At 43.1% G+C, this 19890-nt stretch overlaps 1 protein-coding gene across 3 annotated transcripts in view; it reads left to right on the top strand.

The window, feature by feature from the left end:
- The window catches only part of DOCK5 (dedicator of cytokinesis 5), a 222176-nt gene that overhangs the window by 144884 nt on the left and 57402 nt on the right, over positions 1-19890 (top strand). For all 3 annotated transcript variants that reach the window (XR_007913841.2, XM_017338016.3, XM_051832054.2), the window contains exons 19-28: positions 1832-1929; positions 2159-2248; positions 3638-3738; positions 5429-5563; positions 8786-8897; positions 9575-9645; positions 10181-10287; positions 11335-11471; positions 15791-15886; positions 19028-19126. Coding sequence is in view for 2 of the 3 variants with exons in the window: in XM_017338016.3 (XP_017193505.2) it covers positions 1832-1929; positions 2159-2248; positions 3638-3738; positions 5429-5563; positions 8786-8897; positions 9575-9645; positions 10181-10287; positions 11335-11471; positions 15791-15886; positions 19028-19126 (1046 nt within the window). In the remaining variant the exon portion in view is untranslated. The remainder of the gene's footprint in view (positions 1-1831; positions 1930-2158; positions 2249-3637; positions 3739-5428; positions 5564-8785; positions 8898-9574; positions 9646-10180; positions 10288-11334; positions 11472-15790; positions 15887-19027; positions 19127-19890) is intronic.

Here is a 19890-nt window from a genome sequence, read left to right as displayed (position 1 = left end):
GGAGGAACATGGTTGGGACCCTACTGCATTTTATGAGTGGTATTGGGACTTTATTCTGAAGCAGTGGCAAGTTCTGAGCCACTAGGTCTTGGAGGCAGCCCAGAAACTAAACAATGCACAACCCAGTAAAATAAACACACACATGAAGCACATTGATTATTCTGAATAGTGTACATTTGCAACTACTTTGTATATTTATACAAATCTATTGTTTAAGTAGGCATTACTCCTTTTTCTAGGGAATGTTCTATACATTGTAAATAGTAGCTTAATTTACCAGATAAAATGATAAAATATTGAGAGTCTGGATACCTGCTGCGTTTCTCTGTGAGACCTTTTTTTTTTTTTTACTTTTTTAACTATGTAAAGGGAACAAATTTCATGTATTTCCTATATATATACAGTTTTAAGAACATAATGGTACTTCTCACTATATCCTTCCTCACTCCCTGCCTCCCCCCCTTCTTTTCCTATTTTTCTTGTAATTTTTACAATGACATACTTTGAATTTATTTTATAATCACAAGCTTAATTAGCCTTTCACCAAATAAAGAATTCAACAAGTAGTGAGTATAAAAACCAGTGTTCCTCAAGAGTATAGAGAAGGGCTATAAACAATAATCAAATCTTGAAATGTTTATTTTGCTCATATACATTACTTTTCTTGGACTCTGTATGTGGATTATCATAAATCAGGGAAAACATGATAATTGTCTTTTGGAGACTTGGCTTATCTCACGAAGCATAATGGTCTCCAGTTGCATCCATTTTGTTGCAAACAACAGAATTTCATTCCTTTTTACAGTTGAATAGTAGTCCATCGTGTATATATACCACAATTTTTTTATCCAGTCATCAGCTAATGGATATATGATCCCTTATCATAGTTATTTAAGTTGAGCTGCTATAAACATGGGGTACAGATAACTCAGTCATATGCTGGTTTGATTTCTTTTGGGTAAATTCTCAGAAGTGGAATGGCTGGATCATACGGTAGATCTATTTTCAGATTTCTGAGGAATTTCCTCCCTGTGAGACTTGTAGTGGCTGCATATTCATTAAATCTGTAAGTGCTGAAATATCCAGAATCCTGCCTTTTAAATCTGAAAACACCTTAGAATTTTTATCCCAGACTTACACTAAGGGCTATGAATCTGTTCACTTTCCTATGAAATAGCAACCTGATTTGCTTGTCTATATATTTATTATATGAATTCTGGGGACGCAGGATGATAAAGTAGTGGAGACATGATGTTTGGAATCAGATAAATCTGTAATTCAATTTCACTTCTCCCACTGCTTAGCAGTTGTATGACCTAATGAAAGTAATTTAATTTCACAAAAACCTCAGTTTCCTCATATAAAAACTGGAAAAAAAAATGAGATTCACTGTACAGTACATTTGTGATGATGAAATGAATTCATGCGCATGTGTAAGTTGCTCCTCCCCTCTGAATGTGTAATAATGGACACATTAAGCATGTAGCTAATTAAAAATACATAAGTTGCATAAGAATGCTTTCTAGGGTTACTTTTTATAACTAATAAGACATTAGTTGAGAAATGTGAGCTCCAGCCAGACATATTTTTTTGATCTGGTACACACAGCAGTTAGGTTTTTTTCTCTTTGAAGAATGCAAAGGACCACAAAGTTTCCTCTGACTTGGTTAGGAAATTGTCTGTTAAAAGTATATATCAGGCTCTTCCTGAAGTCACCACTTTAAAGAGCAGTCATCTTTGCTAGAAAATTCTGTAGCTGTGTCCTGAAATGGTCTGGGTTGCTTCCTATACTTGGTGTCTGATGTTTATGGTTTGTGGTCATTCTTCCCAGTTGACCTGTTAGGTTTGTTGAATTGGCGTTCCAACTCCCAGAACATTAAGCACAACCTAAAGAAGTTAATGGAGGTGGATGGAGGAGAGATTGTAAAGGTAAGTTTATATATTCATAGTCAGAATTATACCTACTATTTATTTATTCATAGTTAGAAATATACCTACTCTATCAGTAGTTCAATATTTTAAATATAAATGTAAAGTTTATTATCCGTGTTGCTAAGCAAATGTGCCTATTCTATTGAAACCTAACTTTTTCCAAATTTCTGCAGTGTGGAGCTGAATGAAAGCATCAAAATAATCTTTCTGTTTTTCTTACTTTCAGTTTTTGCAAGATACACTAGATGCACTTTTTAACATAATGATGGAAATGTCAGACAATGAAACATATGACTTCCTTGTGTTTGATGCACTGGTAAGCTGTTCAACATGGTAACTGTCTATTCTTGGAACTTTCGATAGTTCACTATTACAAATAATTGCTGTGAATATTCTTCTACATAAATATTTGTATGCATCTGTCTGATGATTTCTGTAGCCTCAGTTCCCAGAAGTAAACTTAGAGACAAATGACTCATATTCTAGGCCTTTGTTCCTTGGTTTTCTGTTACTTCTCACTTTTGAAATGCTTTCTCTTTCTCATTAGGGGAAACAAGGTGTTTAATTACATTAGAAATGAGGAACCACTTTAATTTAGCTTTCCCATCCTCTGGTTGTAAATTCAGAAATAGACCCTTAACAGAGAAGGTTGTTGCATGTTGTATTTATGTTCCCATGTCTGTTTACACAAGAGAGACTGAATTCCCAGGCCTGAGGAATCTTAGCCTCCATTAAATACAGTATGCAGATGATTAACTGTCACATGAAGTACTTAAACATACAACATATTCCAAGACCTGAAATCAGCACAGGGATAAGTGGTACCAGAATCTGAGAAGGCTGGAGTTGGCAGTGTAGTGGAGAGGAAGCCAAATTCTCAAACCAAGCCTTAGTTTCTCATTGTTGGGAGACTTCAGGCATGAATGTCACAATTAGGGAGGAAGGTAAATTCCAGCTTTAAATGATTCACCAACTTGAAGAAATTGTCAAGCTCAAGAAGTGATCAGGGCATAAGGTTAAGGATGCAAAGTAAAGATGAATCCTGGTCAGGTCAGGTTGATGGGAAGGAGGTTATGGATTTGGATATCACGGGATACACCTGGAGACAGGTTCCTGAGGGACAGAGCCAAGCAACTTGAGTGGGCGTATGTGGAATCCCCAGTGTATCTTCCCTTGCATTCCTCCGTCACAAGTAATTATGGGCACCGTGGTGATTTGTAGATTATACCCTTGATAGAGGTGAGAGGTAGCATACAAGGGGGAAATTGGAAGGTGAAACTGGTGAAGGTCCATTTTGGAGGCACTCAGCCTGCACTGATGGGATGTTTCCTGAACAGCATTCTTAGGTGACAGCCTGTTGTTCCCACAGAAACCCCTTCTCATATCCTCCTCCCTTTTCTCCCTGACCCCTGTGACCTGTGCCCTGACTTCCCTGCTTTGAGACTATAAGCTCCCTGAGGCCAGGCTTGATGGCTTGTATTGATTTCCTCATAGCTGTGAGCACAATGCCTGCCACCTAAATCTTCCTATTGATGTTAAATAAATATAAACTCTGAAACTGTACTTCACCTCTGTAATAGCAGGATGAAAATGCTGCAAAAATTATCATGAAAGACAAGAAGTCACCGAGATGTCAAAATGCACCGTATTGACAGAATGTCTGAGGCTATATAGTGTTGCTATTTATGTTTTTTACCTTTTGCAGGTGTTTATAATTTCACTGATAGGAGACATCAAGTTCCAGCATTTTAATCCTGTACTTGAAACCTACATTTACAAGCATTTCAGTGCCACTTTGGCGTACGTGTAAGTATGACTCAATGGACATATGAGTGATGGGATTCTTAAGTGTGAACTCTGGAGGATTGGATTATTGAGAAACAAGAGGGATCTGTGCTCAGTAAATGTGCCTGTAGGTACAGAACTTTGTTCTAAGCATCTTGATGGAAAGAGGAAACCATCTAAATGTTCCACCGGGAGAAGAGCTGTCAAGTTCATGCCTTTCTGGTAAGGAAGGCTACATCTCTTTAAGAGTCACGAGTATGTAAATGAGGAATCAAAGCCAGTTAGGAGCAGAATGCAGGACAGATGACCAAACTCGGGATCTTTGGAATTGGATGTTGATAGGCTTGGCACCAAGTCACCAAGGGGATTAAACAGTGATTTAAACAAGACCAAGTCTGATGGAAGAACAAGCCACGCCCTATACCACATATGCTCTGTAGAATTTGTTGTTTATAGGATATGAGAAGATTTTATTTTTTTTCTTTCCTCTGCGCAAGAGGGAGTCCTCTCCACACTTTCCAGGGTGCAGCCTTCTTTCTGCAGTTGGTTTATAACCTCTTGACTAAGCAAAGTAGTTTTGTTCACTCTGTGCTTCTCCCTGGAAGTTCCCAGCACACCAGGGCATTGTGTGTGGCCCTGTCACCCCTTGTATTTTATCCCCTTGCATTCCTGTTTTTGTGCAGAGCAATGTGGTGAATAGTGAAAAGAGTGCAGCTGGAATTGGTAAATGATCTTCTATATCGTGACCTATGCCAGATAATGTCAACTGCTGCCAACTGATCTGTCAGGTCTGATAATTGATTCCTGGTGTCCCTTTCTAAACTAAACAAGCACAAAGGTACAGAAACACAAGCTCTATGCAAGAGGTGTCATGCAGCATGGTATTTGGCCAACAGGTCAGCTTTGATGCCTTGTGGGTTTAGGAAGTGGTGGATATACCAGTGGTAGGTTCTTCCCACCTAGCAGCCTCACTGTTCCCATAGACAGCGACTGCAAATGAGGAAATCCTGCCACTGTGAACCTTAATCACACCAAGCCAAAAGTAACACCCTAGATGGTAGTAACCTCGATTTATTTGCAGTATTTGATTCATCCTATATGTTTCATTTGGATTGTTTTGCTATATTCTAGTAAAGATCAGATACTCCCAGAAGGAAAATTCAAAATATCAGTGCCTTAAAAAGTCTTAAGTTAGGGATCAAGACCATCTCTAGTCTAATGACCTTGGAAAGACCAAAGAGCAACTTAAAATCCCAGAAGAGTTTGTTTGCAAAGATGCTCAGAACCATGAGTGTTCTGGAGAGTCAGATTGGGTTCTCTTCCCATACTAAATGAAGTTTCCATCTCCATATTCATAGATTCCAAAAGGGGTGGGCAGAATGGAGAGAACTGGACTTGGTTTAGGGTGACTACATTAGGTAGGCATAGCCCCTCCTTTACAGCAGCATCTGAAGATGTCTGAAATACTTACCAGAAATTACATTTTCATAATTTGAATCCCTTCAACTCTACACAGGGGAAGAAACCTTCCAGTATTTCTAAACTACATATGAGGACACTAAATTGCAAAAAGTTAATTCTCTTTTAATGGAGGTGGCGTTGGAGTCATGACTTCTATTTCCCAGTATACCAGCTTTCCATCCTACAGAGCTTACCCCAAATCTCAGTGCACCATCATGCCCATTGACTTAATTTTTCTTGCCCTTTTAAGGAAACTCTCCAAGGTGCTGAACTTTTACGTGGCTAATGCAGATGACTCCAGCAAGACAGAACTACTTTTTGCTGCTTTGAAAGCCTTGAAGTACTTGTTTAGATTCATCATCCAATCGCGAGTTCTCTACCTGAGGTAATGGTAGCTGTAGTAAGATGCTTGGGCCATCTGTGCTCTCTGCATGTAGTTTTCCTTGCTCCTCATGCTTGTGTTCAGTTCTGTGAGCAGTTTGTGTGGAATCACCAAATTTCAGAGCTTCAACATTGAAGACGGAGGTGGACTAGGAGTCCACTGAAGAAGCACCATGTGAAATCCTTTTCGATCATCAGAATCTAGCGGTGTTTTCCCAGAATATACTTTATGTACAATCTCTGTATTCTCTTTATCTTCAGAAAGTCTTCTTTTCAAGTTAATTTATTTTATTTCCTACATGGGTTAAAATTACACATATTCAGGAAAGTTGAGTCATACAGTGTTTTACCGAGGGAGCATCCCTTTATTCCAAAGTTAGTTTATAATTTTGTTATAAATAAACTCTGTTTATAATAAACCCTGATGTCCAGGTTCAAAATCAGCACAAAACCACAGAAAGAAGTTTAATGTTTGAAACTAAAATATATTTTCCCATTGATGATTCAGTAGTTCAGACACCCTTTAACAGTGCTGAATCACATCAAGGTTATCATTCTAGATGTACGATGCTAACTGTGCAAAATGAAAGCTTTGATTCCCATAAGACTAAGAAAATTGCTTTGTTGAACCTCATCCCTGATGACTTGCTCATGTTTTTTTTTCCCCATAAAAGTAATGTTTTCTTATGAAAGGAAACATACACTGAGAAATTGACTCTGGTGAGCTACACATTTTCTTATTACTTAGATTTGATCTACTATTTGTGTGTGAGTCCTGTCTTGGGCTCTGAATAGGGTGTCAGCAGGTCAGCCTGCCTCTGTTGTCTTCATCAGTGTTTAAATTCCCCTTTTGAGCTCATTAATGGAAGTATCCTATGGGGCACCAAATGTGATATGTAAGAAGCTATATTGCTGGGGCAAAAAGAATGGAAGGAGAATGAGAGTAGTAGGCAAATGACAAATGATATAAAACTTTTGGGCATTCAGATCTTATTCCAAGTGTGATAGGAAGCCATTGGTTACAGAAGTAGTAACATCTGGCTTGTTTTTTTTTTTTTTTAAGATTTATTTGTACATTTACGGGACTGGCACTGTGGTGTAGCGGGTAAAGATGCCACCTGCAGTGCCATCATCACATATAGGCACCGGTTCAGGTCCCGGCTGCTCTACTTCCTATCCAGCTCTCTGATATGGCCTGGGAAAGTGGTAGAAGATGGCCCAAGTCCTTGGGACCCTGCACCCATGTGGGAGACCCGGAAGAAACTCCTCGCTCCTGGCTTCGGATGAGCACAGCTCTGGCCGTTGTGGCCATCTGGGGAGTAAACCAGCAGATGAAGACCCCTCTCTCTCTCTCTGCCTCTCCATTTTTCTCTGTGTAACTCTGACTTTCAAGTAAAATAAATAAATCTTTAAAAAAAAAAAAGATTTATTTGTACACTTAAAAGAGTTACAGAGAGAGAGAGATTTTTCGTCTGCGGGCTCACTTCCCAGATGGCCACAACAGCCAGTGCTGGGCCAGGCTGAAGCCAGGAGCCAGGAGCTTCATCCAGGTTTCCAATGTGAATGGCAGCATCCCAGACACCTTGGCCATCTTCCACTGCTTTTCCCAAGCCGTTAACAGGGAGCTGCATCAGAAGTGAAGCAGCCAGGACATGAACAGGTACCCATGAGGGATGTTGGCATTGTAGTGACTTAACATGCTATGCCACAACACCTGCTCCATGGCTTGTATTTTAACTGATCAGTATATCTCCTGAAGATTCTAGAAGACTGAGTTGAAGCAATGACCACCTAATAGGCTGGTATTGTTCAAGTGTGAGGCACGGTGACTTTACCTCTGATGCAGAGGGAAAGTTCACTGATGTGGAGAGAAGAGCTAACAGCATCTGCTGTTGGAGTTGATGGGGCAATGAGAGGAAGGAAAGAATCATAGGTAACTAATAGTTTAGGGTACACTGTGCTTTACTTTGCTGAAATTTGTAATACTGAGAACTGAGCAGGATAATCTGAGTTCTGCATTGGGTATATAATTTTGTGATACCTTGAGAACTAAACTGCAAATAAAGATCTAATTCTGCGAAATGGATGAACTGAGAATTACCACTAATCCTCTGATTGAATAATTTTCTCAATTGAGTTCATACTCCCTTGGTATCTTACAAGGTGTATTGGAATAGAAGAGACAAATTTAAATGTATACCCAAAGATACTTTAAAATTTATGGGAAAAGAAATCTGTTTTGGTGAGAAAATGTGAAATCTATGCAATTTTTCCATAATAAGCATTTTCTATGAACTTTTTCTGAAGAGCCCTCAAATGTACCTTTGAGTGCTTAAAATTCTGAATTCACATTATCCCTATTCTGGACCAATATGTTGGTGAAAAAATTTCCCCCTCCCCCAGTGTATCAACATATGCATTGCCATTTGGGGCATTTGTGTTTCTGAGAAATTGGTCAAAGACCTCTCAATTTCTCCTTATGAGAAAGAACCCCACTTTGAGTCTGGTAAAGACAATCAGAAGAGTTTGATCAGAGCAAGAACATGGCAGTGAAGACCAAGGCCCCCGTGGCAGAACAGCGCAGCGTCAGAGTGGCAGCTTAGGAAATAGAAGGGCCGCTAACTGAGTCTGTGAGCTGGACTGGGATCAGAACCATCATGGGTTGAGGAGCTTCTCCACCTAACCTCAGATGGCAGGGATTGATGGGGTGCGGCAATGCAGGAGAAGGGAAGGAGAGAGGCTGGAGGACAGAACAGGGCAAGGGTGTTGTCAGGGAGGCTTCCTCGGGGGAGCGCCCTGCTTACTGCACATGCTGCCAGTCAGCGGAGGGAGGTGGGTTCATCTGCAGCGGCCAGCACCAAGACCTCCTGCTGTTCTCCCCACTCCCCACCCCCTGCTGGAAATGCCCACAAACTCCTGGAACAGAGGCATCACTAAGACCGGAACCTTTCATCAGGAGAATCCCTCTCTGGCAGATCCTATGCCAGATCCTATGCCAGGACTTCACTTGTAAATTACTCCTCTGCTCTCGTCCGGGCGGCAGTGTGTCTCAGACAACAGAGCTTGAGACCATCTGAGGGCACCAACCCCTCGGTGTCTCTGCACAGTCTGAACGGTGACTGGCGAGGCACTGAGCCTCCAGCATTGTTTTCTGAAGCGACAAATCTATCGTAAAATGTCTTTTCAAGATGGGAAGCCTGACTGCTTTTCTGCTTTTCCTGTTAAGATTTTATGGCCAGAGCGAAGATGGAGATGAATTTAATAATTCAATCCGCCAGTTATTTCTTGCTTTCAATATGCTAATGGACAGGCCTCTGGAGGAAGCTGTCAAGATCAAGGTGAGCGTGACGTCATCAGGGATAACGCTGTTTAGGCTGGCTCTGAGGATGTTCTGTAGAACTGGCTGTAGGGGGAGAGATACAAATGAATCATGGCTCACAGATAACTTGTGATTTGTAGTGCGACACATAGAAAGTAGAAGGGAAAACACCTTCATTTTTAACTTTTGGGAACATTTGTATTTGTAAATGTCATGTTGACTGACAAACCACCCTTTTAGATATCCCCCATTTACTCCTGATTTGAGCAAACTCATCCTGATTCTATTACAAATGACAACCCTTTTTTAGTCCTCCCCCTTACTGCCCCGAAATGCAAAGTCGCCATTACCTTCATGACATCAGCCATTGGACGCTGTGATTTATTCCTTGCTACTTATGGCAACTTTGTGAGGCAGACTGCAAGAATTTAACTGCTTACTTAGATTGAGAAACGAGTTCCAAATAGGCAGTGCCTGCTGGTAGTGGAGACAGGAAGCTGCACCTTCTGTGTTTTCAGGAGAAAGGTACTTAGAGACCATGTCCAGTGATGTCGGCTCTGCTCTGCATGGTGAGGGCCTCCCTGCCCAGTTCCCAATGTGAGATCCCAGTCCAGCCCTTTCTTCCTGATCTCAAGCAGTTAAATTCTTATTTGTCTTGCTTGAGAACTGAATTTGCCCTTGGTATTTTTCTTCCAGGGGGCAGCTTTGAAGTACCTTCCCAGCATAATTAATGACGTCAAACTGGTGTTTGATCCCACAGAGCTCAGGTAAGTAACAGGAAAGAAGTGTGTTTCTTGACTTTAACAAAGAGGCAGCTCCCAGCTTGGCTGGAGCCGGGCTGTTGCACATGCCTTTGTTCTTCTAACAAGCATTGACTGAACACCTTTTTGTCTTTCATTTTGTGGAAGGTAGAAAAGCGCACACAAAGCCTGCCCCGGAGAGAGGTTTGTGCTCTCTCTGGGAAAATAAGACATGCAGACATAAAATTAACTACCAAAGAAAGTACATAATGATAGGCCTCCAGCCCTGCAGCTAGGTGCCCCAGGAATGCAAAGTCAGACTCCAGTTAGCCAGAAACCTGGATGGGTGTGAGCTTTGGTAGTTTAAGCTGTTAGTTCTAGGCAGAACCCTGTAGTGAGTGAGGAAGACAGGCCCTGGGGATGGAATCTGAGATCTCAGATCGTCTGGGAGTTTCCTAGGTAAATCTCTCCACCCCCAAATCTCAGAGTGGAAGAGACGTGTTTCTAACAATGCGCTCAAGTTATCTGAAAGAAAACACTGATCCTGGGGTTTCTCTTCCAGTGTGCTCTTCTGCAAGTTCATTCAGAGCATTCCCGACAACCAGTTAGTTCGGCAAAAACTCAACTGCATGACCAAGATAGTCGAGAGCAGTCTTTTTCAGCAGTCAGGTGAGTCGTCACCAAAATTACTGCCTTTTGGAATTCCAGTCCATCTTCGTCTGCAGCCAATTCCTGCTGTTTCTAAAATTTTATGTCAATAATGTCTTTGCTAGTTTGTGTGTCGTTAAGGACATCTTCGTTTTAAGGAGAATCTAAAGTTATACGGTTTTTTGCATTAGACCCCAAAAGAGCAAAGTCATGTGCTCTTTAATCTTTAATTATAGCCACTAGCAAGTAGTTCAAAAGTTAGAGCACTTGTTCTCATAAGAGAACCCCAGAAAGTGCCGGGCAAACGGGAAAGGTGGTCCTTTTGGACAAATCCATCTTCTTTCACCTATGTGTGTCACATAACCGTACAAACCACAGGGCAGGTACTGGGCGGTGCAGAGACGGGCAAGGAGAGCTGGTTGTGCTGTCTCAACAATGGTCAGTGACGTGACATTAGTAGCTGAGAATTGATCATAGTGGCAGTGTCTACACCACAGAATTGGCCAACACTATAAATAAGGGCTCTTTTTAGGAGGTGGAGGCAAGGGAGCCAGAGTGCTAGAACTTACTCTGGGAGGAGAAGGTGGCAGGGAGGGAAGAAAATGCTTACAACAATAAAACACTTTTCATTTTGTAAGCAGAGTTAAGCATGTAGCCAACAAGCCTAAATCATTGTGCTCCCATTCCAAAGTCCAATACTTGGCTCTTCTACATAAAAAAAAAAAAAAATAGAAAGCGTGTGATTTATTTAGTTTTCATTAGTTTCATATGGCTTAGCTTTCCTGTATCAGCCTAGCAGGTAGAGAAGTGGTTACAGATTTTAAACCTTTCACTGCATCCCCGCATTTACCTGTGCTAGCAGGAATTTCCTCAGTTTTTCTAATTCAGTGACAAGGCTGAAGTTCCAGGCCTAAAACCACATGCTCCTCTGTGGCCCAGGGGAACCCCAGCCCTGCAAGGCTGACCCCAGAGCTTGGAGCTAGGGAACAGTCAGAGAGGACTGTGGGGAGAAGACGGTAATGCAGGGGGTGGCACTGCCGATGCAAGTCATTGCGTCTTCTTTCTCAGAGTGCAGAGAAGTGCTGCTGCCACTGCTGACCGACCAGCTGAGCGGCCAGTTAGACGACAACTCCAGCAAGCCTGACCATGAGGCCAGCTCACAGCTCCTGAGCAACATCCTGGAGGTGCTGGACAGGAAGGATGTGGTAAGTCGTCAGCGAGCCAGCCGGGGCTCACGCTAGCCCTTTGCCCCTTGCAGGCGAGACTGTGACCTTCCTTATCTCTAATGCACATGGGCATTAGAGCCAGCTGTGTCCATTTTAAAGGTGACTAGAGAGGCCAGAGTCTCCTTGGCAAATCCAGGTCCACATGAAGTCACCTTACTAATTGGGGCATCCGTTGGCTGACTTTCTTGGCTTGTAAAAATTGCTTGCCATTGAGATCCCTGTGACTACCCTTAAGATCCCCACCACTATGGAGACCTTCAGTTTTTATGCAGAAACCTGTAGCCTCATCCTGTAGTGCTGGACAACCCTACTGTAGACATTCCTGAGCTTCTAAATTTTCATTTTCATTTTTTAAGCTTTATTTTATTTGAAAGGCAGAGAGAGAGAGGCAGACAGAGAGAGCTCCCATCTGCTGGTTCACTTCCCAAATGTCTGCAATAGTCATGACTGAGCCAGGCCAAAGCCAGGAGCCTGGAACTCAATTTGGGGCTTCCACATGGGTGGCAGAACCCATCATCACCTGCTGTCTCCAAGGGTGCACATTTGCAGAAGCTGAGAGTGGAAGCAGAGCCAGGATTTGAATTCTTTCTCAGCATCTGTTCTCATTTTATAGCGTCTCTGACACTGATGCTCTCTCTGCACCAAGGAAATTGTGTTTTCTTATCTTGCCTTTTTCTGTGATCTGTCCCCTCATTTTCCCCCTCAAGACACGTGGAGCTGCACCTGCCTAAATTTACCATGTAGAGACAGCACAGCCCTGTGGCCTTTGCAGATCTCCAGTGAGAGAGACTGGAGAACTTTACAGACTGTTCAAGTTGAGCAGTTCAGGGCTCAGGAGAAAGGCCTCTTTGCCCAGACTATGCTCACCAGCCCTGTGGTCAGTGCATGGCAGGGGTGCCCCACAGCACAGGGAACCCTTTCTCTTACCAGTACCTTTAGGTTCAGCTCTGCCAAAGAACATGAAGAACCCTGGACCTTTTCTCATAGTTAAATCCTTAGCTCACCTGCCAGGGTCCACAGTAGCTTGTTCATGGCCTAACTTTTCTCCCGTCAGTCATTCACAGAGGCACAGGTGCTTTCCTGCTGATCCACCCATGTCTCAACCAGAGAAGCAAGGAGGACAACATTGCTGTTGTCAGCTACTCCCCTGCCTTGTCCCTCCACCTCTGGAGCCCCTGTGGCCCACTTACTGTTTGTATTGTTACATGATGTGATATTTACTCATTACAAGGCGTTTTCCCTCCCCCATTTTTATTTTGCCTAGATGTGTTCCTAGAAACTACATTTTAAAATGGAATAAATATCCCCAAGGAGTGTTATGATTGGGGATTTGGTTCCTAACCAAGGACTTTGCAGCAAATAAACAACTGTGACTAATCATGTCATAAACACAGCATTTTTTAACGTAACTCTTGTGACTCAGTAATTATTTGACATAGTAAAAAAAGCTCTAAACCCTCTCAGTTTAGCAACAAAGTAGAAGACGCTTTGGGTTAGCCAGGATTCCAGTGTTTTACAAAGCACAGATCTGTGATTTGAAATTAATCTGAAATGTGGGAATCTGGATATTTGGTTTCTAGTCCCCATAAAATCACTCTACAGGGGCCAACATTGTGGCATAGCCACCATCTGCAATACTAATATTCCGTATGGGCACCAGTTCATGTCCTAGCTGCTCCACTTCCCATCCAGCTCCCTGCTGATGGCCTGGGAAATGCAGTGGAAGATGATCCAAATGTTTGGGCCCCTGCCATCTGTGTTGGAGACCTGGATGAAGCTCCTGGCTCCTGGCTCCTGGCTTTGGCCTGGCCCAGAGCTGGCTATTGCAGCCATCTAGGGAATGAAGATCTCTGGAAGATCTCTCTCTTCTTTGTCTCCTCCCCTCTCTCTCTAACTCTGACCTTCAAATAGATAAATACATACATCTTAAAAAATAAAACCCGGCAGCATTGCAGCTCACTAGGCTAATCCTCTGCCTGCAGCGCCAGCATTCCGGGTTCTAGTCCCAGTTGGGGCACCGGATTCTGTCCCGGTTGCTGCTCTTCCATTCCAGCTCTCTGCTGTGGCCCAGGAAGGCAGTGGAGGATGGCCCAGGTCCTTGGGTCCTGCACCCGCATGGGAGACCAGGAGAAGCACCTGGCTCCTGGCTTCGGATCAGCGGCCATTGGGGGGGGGGGGTGAACCAACGGCAAAGGAAGACCTTTCTCTCTGTCTCTCTCTCTCACTGTCCACTCTGCCTGTCAAAAAAAAAAAAAAAAAAAAAAAAGAAAAAAAAAAGAAAGAAAGAAAAGAAAAGAAAAGAAAAGAAAAGAAAAGAAAAGAAAAGAAAAAGAAATAAAACCCAACTCTGCAGCAATTTGTCCTTGGGCAAATCTCTCAGTGCCTCACTTTCCTATTTAGTAGTATGTGGGAATCATTCTAGATGGCCTTTAGATCCTGCTTTCTAATATACACCATACCATCTCTATGCACCTTTTCATCACACAGAAACATTCTTCAGAAATCACTTGACTATGTAAATCCTGTATGTGGCGATTTAATTGATTTAGGGTGGATTTTTCTGGTGGTGGTTGGAGAGGGAGTTCTTTGTATCTTCCAAATAGTGTCTCCTGTAATGAGCAGAAGCATTCAAACTTACTGGTCTTTCCAGCTGTGTTTCTGTAGTGAGTCCAATTGTGTTTCTGTAGTAAGTCCAATAATCTTTTGTTAATGGTCATGGTATTTTTTCCTACCATAAACATTTTTGTGTGCATGAACTAACTCAATAATGTATCTTCCATTATCCTCTTCTCTCAATGAATTTGAGGCACTAATCACTACATTCGTTCTTCATGCCTTTTTGTAAGGTCCAGGTGTCCTTCTTCTTCCCCACTGCATTCCTGCAGTCATCTTCGTTTTTCCAGGTCAGCGGCAGTAGCTGCTCCGTGGGGTTGTTTCTGTTGCCGTCCTGTAAACACTCCACACCCTGCTGCTTCCTTTCCTGTTCTCCTTTTGTCTCTTCAAGGCTCTTACCACTTTGTACCTTGAGTTACACATTCAGCTCATAAATACCTATTGAACTGGCCCCTCGTATCGGTCCTGGGAAAGGCTAGGTTAATGGCTGTGAACCCAAGCAAGCACCTTGCCCTTGTGGAGCTAACTTGCTAGTGGGAAATCCTGCTTACTGCTTCAAATAACAAAATCACTGTTTACATATTTTACTTGTTAACATTTTATTTCCTTATTTTAAAAATATTTAAGTCATGAAGACTGCATATATTCAGTGTGTAGGACGTGATGATTTAGTATACATACACATGATGACTGTTAACAAATTAACATATTCATCAGCACTCGTGCTGTTCAAAGAGACAGACACCTGTTCACTTTCCAAATGCCCACTGAAGCCAGGAGCAGGAAACTCCATCCATATCTACCATGTGAGTGGCAGGGACCCAAGTGCTTGAGCCATTACCTGCTACCTCCCTGGATGTGAACTGGTAAGAAGCCAGGACTCAAACCCAAGCGTCTCATTTAGGATGCAGGCTTACCAAGCAGTGGCTTGACACCTGTGCCAAACCTACACCCAAGAAATTTTGTATTCTCATCATTCTGGAAGCTGGAAATTCAAGATCGTGGCTGAGTTCTGGTGAGAGCTCTCTCCTTGTAAATGTAGAGCTTGTAGGTGGCTTCCTTCTCCCTATGTGCTCACGTGATGAGAGAAGGAGGAGGGAAGAAGCCCTCTAAGAGGAGCACTAAATTTATTACAACAAGGTCCACCCTTATGACCACAGCTAAAACCCAATGTCCTAATACTATCACACAACACACCTTTTTGTAGGAGATGCACCCATCCCCTCCATACCAATCCCCTTGAGTTGAATTTCCTGTTTGTTTTTTCCCCACCCTGGGCACAGAAGATGGTAAGAACTCTACATTTCTGCCTTTCATGTCCCACATGTGTGTTGCCAAACTGTCCTGGACAACTCTTATTTGCTCAGTGTTAGAACTGAGCACTTTACATGGATGGGGACTTTTTATGTTGGTGTCCATGGTAAGCTCTTGGTGAGCCTGACTAACCAGAATTATTAGGGGGTACAGGCCCTGCATAACACACACCTTCTCAACGGTAGAACTGGTTATGTTCATCTGACTTATGTTGTCAACTTAGTGTTTTTCCCTGCTGGATAAGAAACTGTTTTGCAGGAAGTATCATAATGAGATGGAAAGGGAAAACTCATGTGTCCAAGTATCCTTTAATGAAAGTGAAGCCAAGTCAGAAGACACGGTGTCACATCCTGTGTCTCTCTTGTTCCCAGGGCCCCACGGCCTCGCACATAAAGATGATAATGGAGCGGCTGCTGAGAAGGATCAACCGGACGGTGATTGGGATGAACCGGCAGTCTCCCCACATCGTGAGTGTCTCTTTGGGGGATGACGCGCTCCCCACTGGAGCTCTGTGTCCCACCTGCCTGTTGGAGATCTTCAGGGCCAATGGTTGGGGATGAAATTCACTTGCCCCTCCATCACAGTTTATTGATGAAAACCCTGAGCTGATCTTGTTTGGACATGGATTTTTGTTTACTCCATGTCAGATCATTTGCCCTGGCTAGAACCAGCCAAGGACAAAAGCAAACATTTTAGAGAACTTGTGATTAGTGTGCTCTAGAAGGACTAGTGTTTGTCTAGCTTATTGTTTTCCATCTACTACATGTAAACAGGTGTCAGTAAAGTCTGATTGAGGCCACTGGTAGCTACTGAGAAGCATAGTGGTCGTCATTAGAGTGAGGCTTCTTCTGTTTGCTGTATTAAAAGCTAATGTTAGATTTTGGCTGGCGCCGCGGCTCACTAGGCTAATCCTCCGCCTTGTGGCGCCGGCACACCAGGTTCTAGTTCTGGTCAGGGCGCCAGATTCTGTCCTGGTTGCCCTTCTTCCAGGCCAGCTCTCTGCTATGGCCAGGGAAGTGCAGTGGAGGATGGCCCAAGTCCTTGGGCCCTGCACCCCATGGGAGGCCAGGATAAGTACCTGGCTCCTGCCTTCGGATCAGCGCAGTGCGCTGGCCGCAGCGCGCTGGCCGCGGCAGCCATTGGAGGGTGAACCAACAGCAAAGGAAGACCTTTCTCTCTGTCTCTGTCTCTGTCTCTCTCTCTCACTGTCCACTCTGCCTGCCAAAAAAAAAGCTAATGTTAGATTTTAATCAGAAGACCTAGGAAAGAACTCTGTCAAATTGCTTTGGTAAGGAGAACCCCTGCGTTCATTCAACAGATCTGTGTTAGGAAACTTCTGTATGGCAGGTGCTGTTCTGGACCCTGGAGATAAGCCCATGAACAGCGCAGTCAAAGGTGCTGCCCTGGAGGGAGCAGTCTTCTCCCAGGAACAATGACAACAACAAAATGAGCTGCAGAGTGTCGTCAGAATGAGACAGGTGCTGCAGAAGACAAAAATGAGCAGGATAAGGGAAGTCAGGCTCAGAGAGGCGTAAGTTCGAGGCTGTAAAGTGTTAATAGCTTCCCAGAGAAGGCAAAAATTGGGCAAAAACGTGAAGACAGGGAGGGAGTGAGCTGTGTGGATACCTGGGGAAGAGCCCCTCAGGAGGAGATAACAGCAGGGCAGAACCTAGGATGCTGCACCTGTGAAAACCACATCAGGCGGGGAGAGCTGTTCCAAATAAAAATCAGGAGAGATGACTACCAGCGAAGCTGTCTTCTCGCTGGATTAAACCCACACAGACCTAAAGCGTCTTCTAAGAGGATTCAGACCTCGTATTAAAGGAGTAGTGTTTAACTGGGCTGCTCCCGCATCTCTCACTCTCAAGGAAAGATCTGAGGGAGAAAGGGTTCACATAGAAAGGTCTGTGGGAATTGCAGAATTCCTCATGTAAAATCAAGGTTGACACCTGCAGAGAAGTAGAATTGTTGGCAATTGTTCTGACAGTGTTCCTCAATACCAAGAGTGAGGAAAACATAAAGTCTATCAATCACATGTTATTTCCGGGCACTGATAGTATTGCTATTAACTGTGCAGAAATAAAATATGTAGGTTGACTGATTTAGCTTTTCAACTACTGACTTTTTGAGGGTAAAATGACTTAGAGAAAATGAGTCAAATTGCTTATGTGCTTAGAAATAGAAGTTGAGGATATTTTTAATCAATTAGCATTGTTTCACTAATCTTTTCATAATTTATTAAAATTATGAAAAGACTAAATCCAATTTAGCAGATTGAGAAGAAAATGAAGGGGATGTGGGGCCGGCGCTGTGGCTCACTTTGTTAATCCTCCGCCTGCGTCGCTGGCATCCCATATAAGCATTGGGTTCTAGTCCCGGTTGCTCCTCTTCCAGGCCAGCTCTCTGCTGTGGCCTGGGAGGGCAGTGGAGGATGGCCCAAGTGCTTGGCCCCTGCACCCGCATGGGAGACCAGGAGAAGCACTGGCTCCTGGCTTCGGATCGGTGCAGTGCACCGGCTATGGTGGCCATTAGGGGAGTGAACCAACGGAAGGAAGACCTTTCTCTCTGTCTCTCTCTCTCACTGTCTGTAACTCTACCTGTCAAATAAAAATAAAAAAAAAGAAAAAAAGATAAAATGAAGGGGATGAAAAGCTCTTAGAATAGCATCTGTAGTATTTTATAAATTTTGTGAAATTTAAGAAAAAGACACCAGATGTACCATTAATCACTGTTACCAAGCTTTTTCTACCATGCCTTTAAAGAACTTAGAAAGAAAGAAAGATTGCTAACTGTGCTATTAAAGAAATTGTATATTAGCATATAGGTAATACTTTATCTGAGTTTAAATTTACCTATTCAGCATGACATCATCTGTTATCTCCCTCTTTATTTAAATGAACTCAAGAACTTGAATGAAGGACAAGATGAGACCTTGAATATAAAGGTGACAGAAGCCACACTTCGGTTAAAAGTAGAGAAAAGGAGTGGGCACAGCCTGGATCTTTGAATAGAGACAAATGCAAGAGAAGTACAGTGAGAATGCTTGAGAAATGAGCATGAGATGGAACAACAGCTGGGAAAAGACGAACCAAGAGACACAGACACAAAGAGAAATATGCAAGAGGAAATATACATGGCCTAATACATATGGCTTATTTGTAATAATTAAATATTAGGAGACGTACTAACCTATAAACTGTACCAATTCATAGGTGCTTAACCCACGGCCCCACAATATCAGGCCCTTTCCGTGGACTTCTGTGGTCCCACTCTCTCCACAAGAAACTCGAAACGACACAAGTTGTTATATCTCAGTTGCAAACTAGTTGAGATCCTGGAGTTAGAATCCATTGACCTTCTGGATTCTACAAGTCATAGCTTTTAATGAGGTGCCACATGCCTTCCAGATTCCCTGACTCAAACCTGGAAAGAGGTAGTTTGTAGCAGAAACCACAAAATTTGCCCTTCAGACTTTTAGAATGTGGTGTGTTTCTGGTTTGGCAGGGCTCCTGCATAGCTCATTGGGCAGTAAGACCAAAGTCTGAGGTGCCCGAATCTTGCTTTGTTTCATGGTGGTTTGAGCCCTGGATTTCTGTTTTTTCTCCTAGGGGAGTTTTGTGGCTTGCATGATTGCAATCCTACGGCAGATGGAAGACAGCCACTACAGCCACTATATCAGCACTTTCAAAACCAGACAAGACATCATTGTAAGTCATCCTTGCTGGATACTGGTAACCTACAGACTTATATTCAGTTAAAAAGGAAATGAAACTGCACATCATGAGTCCAGGATTCCCTCCCCACCCACCTCCAGTACTCTGTGGCTGTCCTCAGTGATTATGCAAGGGAAAGAGTTGATGCTTTCCTTCTGTCTTTGATGTGATTTCAAGAGGAACACTGTAGATAGATATCAAAACATCATCACACTCGTCTAGTCTCTTGAATTTAGAGAGAGTTTTCAGAGACACACTCTTCATTTAGGAGACTCTCTGAAGAGAGTCTAGGATCTCATTTGTGGTGACAGTAGTTGCTGGCACCATGACAAGGATTTGGAAGACAGGGATGTGCAGAGTTTCTAAGAAGTGCTTGATATCACCATTTTGGAGAAGGAAACAAGAGGTAATACCCTGTCTCTTACAGTGTTGTTTGTGAGTTGGCTTTAGGTAAAGGGAGTCCATTCCCTGGTGTTTTAAACAGGAAAATCATTCTCAGAGTTGCTAGGAAGCATACAGCAAGGTTAGGCCTTGGACATCTGCTCCAGGAGCTTTGCAGTCAGCGAGTTGCTAGTGGCCGTTAAGTTACCCATAGGGATGTTAGCTCATCTTGTAGAGCAGTACACTGGATGTGGAACTGGATTAGCAAATTGATGGCACTGGCCTTTACTCTGGATAGCTTCCCATCATCTGTTCATATTCCAGTCTCCTTTATGCTGTGGATCTGCTGCTTCCTGCCTGTTTCCTACTGAGCGTAT

This window comes from Oryctolagus cuniculus, chromosome 2, assembly GCF_964237555.1.
Source record: "Oryctolagus cuniculus chromosome 2, mOryCun1.1, whole genome shotgun sequence".
Taxonomy (NCBI): domain Eukaryota; kingdom Metazoa; phylum Chordata; class Mammalia; order Lagomorpha; family Leporidae; genus Oryctolagus; species Oryctolagus cuniculus.
The sequence above is the reverse complement of the archived record's forward strand: the minus strand, read 5'-3'. Positions and strand labels throughout refer to the sequence as shown.